This window comes from Caenorhabditis briggsae (genome assembly GCF_000004555.2).
Source record: "Caenorhabditis briggsae complete genome, chrI, whole genome shotgun sequence".
In the NCBI taxonomy this organism is placed as follows: Eukaryota; Metazoa; Nematoda; class Chromadorea; order Rhabditida; family Rhabditidae; genus Caenorhabditis; species Caenorhabditis briggsae.
In genome coordinates, this window is record NC_013489.2 from 7118912 (window position 1) to 7128941 (window position 10030).

General features: G+C 36.4%; 3 protein-coding genes and 1 non-coding gene across 4 annotated transcripts; 2 read left to right on the plus strand and 2 right to left on the minus strand.

Annotated features, from left to right (window-relative positions):
- Window positions 1-965: 965 nt before the first annotated feature.
- Cbr-scav-6 lies at window positions 966-4523 on the plus strand (the record flags this gene model as incomplete). The annotated part of the gene is made up of 10 exons (XM_002646187.1): window positions 966-1085; window positions 1624-1799; window positions 1852-2103; window positions 2149-2218; window positions 2265-2360; window positions 2406-2553; window positions 3037-3166; window positions 3266-3376; window positions 3798-4148; window positions 4205-4523. 10 exons carry the CDS (start codon window positions 966-968, stop codon window positions 4521-4523), a joined length of 1773 nt encoding a protein of 590 aa, XP_002646233.1.
- A 99-nt stretch (window positions 4524-4622) lies between these two features.
- On the minus strand, window positions 4623-6744 carry CBG11927 (the record flags this gene model as incomplete). Its single annotated transcript, XM_045237084.1, has 7 exons — window positions 4623-4886; window positions 5065-5193; window positions 5519-5631; window positions 5681-5881; window positions 6332-6458; window positions 6507-6599; window positions 6643-6744. 7 exons carry the CDS (start codon window positions 6742-6744, stop codon window positions 4623-4625), a joined length of 1029 nt encoding a protein of 342 aa, XP_045094705.1.
- Window positions 4910-4982, minus strand: CBG28835. The gene has a single exon. It is a non-coding gene (tRNA).
- A 190-nt stretch (window positions 6745-6934) lies between the features above and the next one.
- Window positions 6935-7709, plus strand: CBG11928 (the record flags this gene model as incomplete). The annotated part of the gene is made up of 2 exons (XM_002646189.1): window positions 6935-6951; window positions 7391-7709. The coding sequence occupies 2 exons, from the start codon at window positions 6935-6937 to the stop codon at window positions 7707-7709; spliced, it is 336 nt and encodes a 111-aa protein (XP_002646235.1).
- Between the last annotated feature and the right edge of the window lie 2321 nt (window positions 7710-10030).

The window sequence follows — 10030 nt, forward strand, 5'->3', positions numbered from 1 at the left end:
TGGCGGCTCATTTTCTATCTAAATGAAAACTCTGTTCAGGAGATTGGCCAAGTTAGTTACCTTGAGTGTGTGTGTGTGTGTGTATTCAAGATTCTGCCAGATGGCGGCGGCGACGTGTCCTTTCCAGTATTTCTCCAGGGAATTCACACCGCTAAGACCATGCAGCTCATGACAGTTATTTTAATTTGGAATAATCTACCACGTAGTAAAGGCGCCCGCTGCCGTAGCATAGGTTTCTCACTGAAAATCCTCGTCCCCCGACGGCACCTTTTTTTGAATTGTCTTCCTTTTCAACGCCGTTTTTCGGGAATTTCGGATTTTTTAAAAAAAATTTTTCGCAATAATATTCGGAAAATAGATAACTTTTAACACATTTTAATGCAATAAAAATTTTTGGTCGGAGTCCCCCCTTTAAAAGAATTTACAGTCATAAAAAACAGTCATAAAAATTTAAAATATTGTTATCAGGATATAACACTTTTTGGAGTTTTTTATTTATTGTTTTTTTACTGTTTTTGCAATTTTAAAAGCTATTTTAAAAGCTATTTCGTTAATTTGTTAAGGTTCTATCAATAAGACATTCGAAACTGTAAAATATAGTACTTTTTGGTCCACGACCCTCTTCCTGACAGCCTTGCTTAAGCGAACTCCGGACATCCAGACTTACAGACACACGGCTGGTTTTCGAGTATAGTTCGACCCAGAACCAGATCATTGCAAACTTTCAAACTCTGTGACCGAAAAACGTGTGTTCTGATAATGATAACAAAACTCCGGAGTGCCGTGTACGACAATATAGTTAACTGCTGATAACTAAAAGAGAGGCAGAAGACGAAACAATTTGATAAGAAAACATATAGGGCAGCATATTTAAGTTTATATGTCGATGTGACTCCCATTTTTGCCTCTTTCTGCAAACATAAATTTTTGTCGGTTTTAATCATTTTGGCGTTTTTAGGGTAAAAATGCGGATACGAATAGGAAAATTAGATGTGTTTATTGTGATTGCTGCGACGATATGCATCGTATTCGGAATTGTCATGTGGGCGGCGTTCTCGTCGATTTATAGTACATTAGTCATTCAGGTATGCAGAGAGAACAAAGAACAGATTCTGAGATTCAGAGATTCTGAGATTCTGATATTCTGAGATTCTGAGATTCTGAGGTTCTGAGATTCTGAGATTCTGAGATTCTGAGATTCTGAAATTCTGAAACCTAAAAATTGGTACCCCAAAATAGCGAGAATTCCATAAATCTCGAATATCTCGAAATTCAAAAAAAATTCAGAAAACCCCAAAGATCATCGAAAATTTCTAAATACGAAAAACCTTCAAAATCTCGAAAATCCTAAATAAATCAAAAATTATGAAAAAAGCTAAAATTTCAAAAATCTGATAAAGAATCTCGGAAATCTTTTTAAACCCCCCCCCCCCCAAAAAAAAACCGAGATTATCTAATAGAACCGAAACATTTTTTAAGTCGGAAGTTTACTAGATTTATGATACGATAGTTAAATTGAAGAGTTTCAGATTATTAGATCCTCTGATCTTGTGATTATAAGAATCCTAAGAATCCTAAGACGCGCAATGTTTTGTCTCTCCCCCAACTTTCCCATATTTCCAGAATCTCCGCTTATCTGAAAATACGGATACCAGTCTCGGATACTCAGCATTCCAGTACACAAATCCTCAAGTGACCAACGTTATGAAATTCTATTTTTTCAATTTAACAAATCCGGACGAAGTCAAATACTATTCTGCAGCCCCAAACATGGTGGAAATTGGACCATTTTCAGTCATGTGAGTTAGATATGCAGGTCCGTGGATTACTGTACCTTAAATTTAATTTCAGAGAAAGCGAACAGAAAAAGTATCTGGATTTTAATGGGGACAAGTCTCAAATGTTTTATCAAAATTATAAAAAGTACATTTTATCCAAGGATTATTCTTGTGACGAGTGTGATTGGGATAGAACTCTGGTTTTTCCGAATCCACCTGGATTGGGAGCCGTCGGATCAATGATCGATCCTCAATTTAAAATCACTCGTACTGGAAGAACAATCATTGCCACCGCTCTAATGATTCTTGGAGAGTATCCATTTGTGTAAGTGGCCTAGGTATTTCTAGGCCACCAAAGGAAAGATTTCAGATCCCATAAAGTGCGCGAAGTCCTTTTCGATGGCTATGAAGATGCCTTGTTGTCTGCAGCACATTCAGGGGTGACAGTTTTTCCGGCGCCAAATTTAAAATAACATAAACTTTCAGTTCGTCACAATTCTATCAGGAATTTTCAAAGGAGACGGTGAAAGTATCGTGCCAATTCCGATTCCTCAAATGCCAAAGTTTGGGTATTTTCAAGGGGTGAGCATTTTTAATGTTCTTAAAACGGAACGTTCGAATTTGTAGTACAACAACTCGCGAGACGAAGAGTACTGGATAGAAACTGGGAAAGACGATATCAATCAAATTGGACAGGTCAAGAAATGGGCGGGAATCACTGAGTTGCCGGGGTCTTGGTGGACAGGAGACCACGCGAGGAGGATTAGTGGAAGTGGTAAGTGGTTTTTGAAGCTCCACCCATTTTGCAACTCTGCGGCTCGGTTTCTCACACTGGAACTTTAATTTTTATTAAAATTAAAACCAAATTTTTTCCGGGAAATTTGAAAAGCTTGTTATTAAAATTTTTTTGAAGATTACCGAATCCAAATAAGACAACAATTGTTTCCGGCTGACAGAGTATAAACGAAATGAGAGCTTCAAATTAGTATCTGTAAAATTTTTTTGAAATTTCAACCATACGAGATAAGCTGTTTCAAAACTTATTGCAGTGCTATATTTGCCATTTTTTGGTTACAATATGCATATTTCGTAAAAGTGGAATTTGGCAAAAAAGTTGTCAACCGGAAAATTAAAGCTCTAGTCTTATTTAATGCATTGGAAGTTTTAGAAAAAAATGTACCATTTTTTTAAACATCCAAAGTTGCCCATGCATTTTTAACTAAAATTTCAGCCTAAATTGTTTGTTTCTTTTATTCAGATTCTGGAAGTTTCACTCAAATGCATCTGGATGAGTCGTCGACAGCAGACATGTTCTTCAGTTTCATGTGTCGATCCTTTACAAAAACATTCTACAAGAAGGACACGATTCAATCAATTCCAACAATGGGGTGAATAATTTTTGAAGAAGTTGACCAACTGTCCCCACCCTTTTTCCGTCCCTCTCCTTTAATAATCAGGAATTCGCTCATAATAATCGGCTTTTGCAGTTATCACATTGGTTATGACGAATGGGACACGACATCTGATAAAAATATAGGCTTCCGTTATCGAAATATCGAGAAGAGGAACTATTTTCCAGACTGGCCGAAGTGTCCGCCGTGAGTTTTTGGTTTTGAAGGATTTACAATCTTCCTTATAAATAAAATGCTAGAGGCGTCTGTCCGTCCCGGTGTCAGTCTGTAAACTTTTGAAAAGATTGAAAATTAATATAAATTTACGTGACCCTTCAAGAATAATTGAGGAGCTGAGCCACGAATTAGTAAAAAACAAGATTGATTCGCGCCGAAGGCGCACCAGCTGGCTGGTTTAACCATATTCCCTTTCGATTATCTCGGCTCTTGAAGGAAATTTGAAATTTTTTAATTTAACAAAACTGAAATCTGGATTAAAACAAAACAATATTAGACCGATCGTACATATCTTAAATTTCTAAAATTTCCGAAATTTCGAAATTTCACACTGAACAAAATATTAAAATTCTCGCTTCCGTTCCAAACAGACAAAAACCTATTTTTTCAGAAAAGGCGAATGTCATCAAGCAGGCTCAATCGAATGTTGGAAATCCGAAAACTTTTGTCACGCCTGTTGTGACGGATCCTTCTACAATGGAACCTATTTCCTTCCACCTGGAATGTTCCCATTAGTTTGCTATCCGGGACGTCTTCAACCGACTCCATTCGCCGTTGTCTATTCTCCACCACACTTCTTATTCTCACCAGATGAGGTCAGAAATCCAGTGGTTGGAATGAAACCAGATCCGGAGAAGCATGAACCTATGATCTATTACCATGAGACATACAGTGGGACAACTCTAAAAGTGGTGAATCGTCTTCAAGTCAATATGCCTGTTATTAAATCTCATGATGTTCCGTAAGTCGATTCTTCTTTAGCTTTTGAAAATTCAAAAAATTTCTTTGTTTTTTCAGAAGCAGTCAAAACATGCCGAACGTGATGATTCCATTGTTCTGGCAAGAAGCCACGCCCATCTACCATCAATTCATCTTCAATCAAGTCTGGCTTGGCTTCGTTTTGGTACCTCGTTTAATGACGGTCCTTCAATTTGTTGCTCTTGGGTTCGGCCTCTTTTTGCTGGCTCTTTTATTCTTCCTGCAACTTCGAAAATCCAAATCATCGTCTGTAAAACCAATGAAATCCAGCTTTTTGGAACGAACAAGTAACTGGCTGTCATCTACTACTTCTAATTCTTATAATTCGGATCAAAGTGGAGGATTGAGGAGGATGTAGTGTCACTTTACTTTGTAATAAAAATAATATTTTTGAGATTCTTTGTATAATAAAATGATATTTGAAGATGGGTTGATTGAGATTATTTTTTTTCGACTATTATTGCAAAACTGCCACTTTGTAAATATGGGCGTTGGCATAAATTGCAATCGACTTGCTGTTCGGATCATATTGCACATTTCCAATCGGTTGTTCCAATCCTTCCCACAACGTTTTTCTTCCTTGGATATAGGTATGACTATAAAAGTCATAAACTGGAGTCACTGTTCCATCACACTCCACAGAATACAAAATTGCGCATCTCACAAACGCATTACACATCGTTGAAGTATCAATAGATGGAAGCGTCCAATTGGAAACAATCTGAAAAAAAAACAAAAAGATCAAGCCACCTAGGGGACTCGAACCCCTGACCTTAAGATTAAAAGTCTCACGCTCTACCAACTGAGCTAAGGTGGCCCCCGAAAGAGATGGGTGAGGGTTGTTGTTATAAAGGAGTGGAAGAAGAGAGGGCGCAGAGAAACGAGGGGAGGGGACTCACTTGCATGTTGTGTACGTTGATGCGGCTGACTGAGAGAATATTCTCGTCACGTCTTCTATAAAGCACCCAGATGCCGTGTTCCTCTGCTTGGACGTCGAGGCGGGAAGTGGAGTTGGCGTAGAGCGGTTCCTTGAAGTTTTACAGATATTAATGAAGAATAGACTTACTATTAGTTTTTAAGGGACTTTAAACTTTAAGCCAATTTATCTCGGTTCGTGTGAAAGATATCAAAATGTGATAAACAGTCAAATTATCATTCATATTATGATGAATGTGTTGTCAGTTGGTCACTTTTTGATATCCCTCACAGAAAATGAGATATATAGGCTCAAAGTCGACGGTTGCATTCTATTAGGGTGCTTACGGTAACTTTGACATAATACATATCTTATTGTGATCGTGACTTAACGTTATCAGGGAAATTTTGCCCCCCCCCCCCGCAATCCAAACCCACCAAAGACGTTCTCAAATGAATGGAATTCGACTTTTCCGACTTCAAATTATATGAGATTAGCCTATCGTTTTCACTATAATACATGGTGTTGTTGTAAACCATGTTGTCGGTTCCTGAAAAAGAAAGAGTAAGAGGTACAGTAATCCCAATGTTTTCTCTAACCATCAAACGGATACGGTAAAAATTGAACCGCCCGCGTTTCCGAGCTATTCAGTCTTCGATTCCCTTTAAATGAAAGCATCGTGTATCCGTGAGATAGTTCGCAGACATGCCAGTGACCACCATCCAAATAGGCGCAGCCATCCGAGTTCTTACGTTCACCGATTAGGACGGGTTGACCAAACGATACCTCGGCCGAACATTCTGGAATAGAAATTGTTCTTGATTTTATTTCACCGCTATTAGTACTGCTACTTTGTGTCCAAGTATCTCGAATCCCACTGAAAATGTGAAACAATAGTGAACTGATAAAGAGTTCAAAATAAGATAATTAACATTTTATCAGTTTTCCACTATTTGATTGATTTTCAAGGAAACGGGATAATCAGGGTCACAGTAACGATTGACTTGAACGTTTGACTTTTGGCTCCTTGAGCCCAATAATCTCGGTTGAAATAAATGAAATAAAAAATAAAAGGTTCTTATACTGAATGCATCGATCCTTAACTTTGACCGCGTTTATCTACCCTCATAGAGGAGATACCAAAATTTTGAAAACTAACAAATTATTCAAAATACTCTCCCGAGCATTTTCTCAGTTAACAGTTTCAAACTATCTTTCATAAGAAACGAGATAATTGAAGTTTCACATACTTCTCTTCAATTCTTTAACCACTGCCGAAGATTGTTTTGGTGATGGTGTCGGTTCTTTTCTTTCCAGTTCTCTATAGTGTTTCAGTGAGTGAAAATGCTCCATGCACACTTTTCGAATGTGCTTTTTCTGAAAATCATAATGGACTAGAAAACCCCTAGGCCACTCTGTTCTTACTGAAACTTGTGCATAAATCGGCATGAAAATCGTGGAATCATCGTCAGATCTTGGAAGCCAATTTGAATTGAGTTCTCGTTTATGACGGCTGGCCTATAAAATTTGTTTTTATGGGATTACTGTAGGGCTACTGTACCTGTAACTCCTGAATCTGAACATACTGGTAGCATATCCAACCAATAGAAAGAACCAGAAGAGCCCATGGAGCTCCGAATTTCAGAGAATCCAGTAGCTTCATATTCCACAAGCTTCGGAAAAATAAGGAGAAATGGAACCTAGAAATATGGAAAAAAAAGAAAAGTTGGTGACTCTCTTCAGAAAAAGCCATAAAAAGTGAAGAAAGGGAGGAGAGGTAGTAAATGGAGTCGCAAAAAAAGACAATTAGTTTTTTTTTCTCGCGCCGTTTTTTAGCATATTACTTGGTAAAAATGGAGATGAGGAAGAAGTAAAAATATACATATTTGTGGTTTTTTGGTGTGTGCTAATAGGAATAGAGGGTTTTTAGGGAGGAAAAAAAGTGGGAGGAAAAATAGGAGATGTAATAAAGGACCCAAAGAAATATAGGAATATGTGAAAAACTAAAATTTTGAAATCTTACAATTAGAACTTTGTATATTGGAATTGCTAAAAATTAATAGGGATAATTTGAGATTCTTGAAATCTTAGGATCCATTCAAAATCTTAGAATGTTAGAACTCTAGAATTTTGGAATTTCGGAATTTTGGAATTTTGGAATTACAGGATTTCAGAATTTCGCGAAAGCTAAGTTTTTCGAGAATCGAGAATTTCGTGTTTCATCACTTCCGAATCTTGGAATACGGATTTCGGAGTTTAAACTTTTCTGAATTCCAAAGTTTTGAAACTTGCAATTTTCGGTATTTCAGAATCCCAGAGGGGTCGGATTACGGAATCTCGGATTCTCAAAACATCAGAAGATCAAAATCTCAGAATCTCAGAATCTCAGAGTCTCAGAATCTCAGAATTTCAGAATCTCAGAATCTCAGAATCTCAGAATCTCAGAAACTCAGAATCTCAGAATCTCAGAATCTCAGAATCTCAGAATCTCAGAATCTCAGAATCTCAGAATCTCAAAATCTCAGAATCTCAGAATCTCAGAATCTCAGAATCTCAGAATCTCAGAATCTCAGAATCTCAGAATCTCAGAATCTAAGAATCTCAAAATCTAAGAATCTCAAAATCTAAGAATTTCACATTCCCAAGATCTGGAACATTCAGAACCTTAAAATTTCGGAATCTAAGAAACTCAGAACCCACAGTAGTCCAAACACTCAGGAACAAAAAACCCAGAAACCTAACCAAAAATACTCGATGACACAACGAATGCAAACAGAAAAGCATAAAGAGGAAACATGAACACACTCTTCCACTAATCCCGTTGTTCTTCATCATCATCTCAAGGGTGGTCCGCTATTCGAATGATATCGTAATCGAAAGAGCATATGGGGAAAAGAAGGGTCAAGGATGATTTAGAGTACCCCCATCAGTTGAATGAAATGAGCAATGAGCCGCCCTTCTTTTGGAAGAGCATACATAAACAAATTAGACAGCTTTTCCATGTGGATGACATTCGACACCCTGGGTGTGAAGGAGTAGTTAGGGAAAGGATCAGGATCCCAATAAAGAGAGGAAATTGATATGTTTTTAAGATGAGCAATTAGGGATGAGTAGTAGTAGTTGAAAGGGGGATTAGAAGAGTAGGTTCCATGCTTTTCGCATTTGATTTGCGTGCATGGACATACAGTACTGTACTAAAAAGCAGTCAAACTTTTTTTTCAGAGTATACTGAAAAAACTAGAGCTTCAATTTTGTAATTGACAACTTTTTTGTATAAATTTAACAAAGCGAGATAAGCGGTAAAAGACAGGTCTTATATATTTTCGATAGGTACTGTAATTCGGGATATTTGTCTGCATCTGGACTTGATGGTGTTGTGGATGATTTGAAAATTATAGTCTGCATGATTTGAAAATTATAGTTTACAGTTTTGAAATTTGAACTTTGAGCTTCCTCTGAAAATCAGACGTTTTCTTCAAATTTTGAAACTTGAAAATTTCGAAATTTGTTCGCATTTATAATTTCATAGATTGAACGAGTTTCAGAATTTCAGTAGTTCAGAAAACCGGAAATTCAGAATTTCAGAATCCCCAAAATTTCGAAATTTGAAATTTTCGGAAATTTCGATTTTAAGAATTTTAGGGCCAACATTTCAGAATTTTAATTTGTGAAAAAATATTTGAGGGCTTCGGAAACGGCAATTTTTAAAGATAGAGAATCCGATTCTCAGAATCCCAGAATTTCGGAACCTCGGAATTTCAAAATTTCAGAATTTTCTATGATTCCAGATTTAAAAAATTCTTAAATACTCTTGTTTTGGTTTCACTACGATTCTTTTCCCATCCTGAGATTTATAAACCTTGTAAGCTCTGCAACCCCTTTGAATCTTAGAAGTTTTGAATCTTAAAATTCCACTCCGAAATTGTCCATTTCAAATTTGATACCAAAATTGACAATTCAACAAAAATGGAAATTTGGAACTTTCCCGAATTCCAAAAATTAAAACTTTATATTTTTATACGATCCCTCTAATTCCGAGTCATTTTTTTCAAATAACATTTTTGCACCTTCCAGACACCCAGACCAATAAAAAATGAATTATGACAACTCTTTTCAAGAATAACTGGTTCACACTACGGCCGTTCCCTTTAACTCGCTATTTTCAAAACAAAATTTGTCTACAAACACCTCCCCCATATGTTTTCTTTTTTCTGTTTATCCCACTCACTTATGTTTTTTTGCTCTGTCCATTTCTAAGAACTTTTGAACTTGGTGCACGTATTTCGGACCTTATCTATACATTCAATTCTCCCAGGAACTCCAAGATGAGAAGAAAAACAACATTTTGGAGCATTTGGCCAAAACACAAAGAGTTTTTTTTGTTATTGGGTGTTTTTTAGTTTTCTTGGTTTCCGGATAGATTCTGAGAAGTTTCCTGTTTACTGGTTCAATCGAATCTGATCAAAATAGTGATTTAGATGGGTTTAAAAAAACCGAGAATGTTTTTGAAAAACTTTAAAATTGAAATTCAAAATCTTGAGATCATAGATTTCAGCTATTCTGAAGTTCAGAATTTCAGAATTTTAGAATTGACCATCTGAACTTCAAAATCTTTAAAAATGAATTCTTCCGAACTTCGGAGTATTTTTTGCAGAAGTTTCAGATTAGCCCTTAGAACTTTGAAAAATCAATTGAAAATCTGAATTCATGATTTCCCATATTTTCTAAATCATTTTTTTTGCCATTAAAAACCCTGGTTACCACACAAAGTTTCATATTTGATAGTTACATTTTTGCTTCTTATTTTTAAACATATGAAATTTTGGGTGTGTGTTGTGATGGGTGGAATAGCTCAAGATATGGGACAAAAAATCAGAAAAGAGAGTGAAGAGGATTAGAAAAAAACCATACACAAGTATCGAAATGAAGTGGATAATGGGGAATTTAAT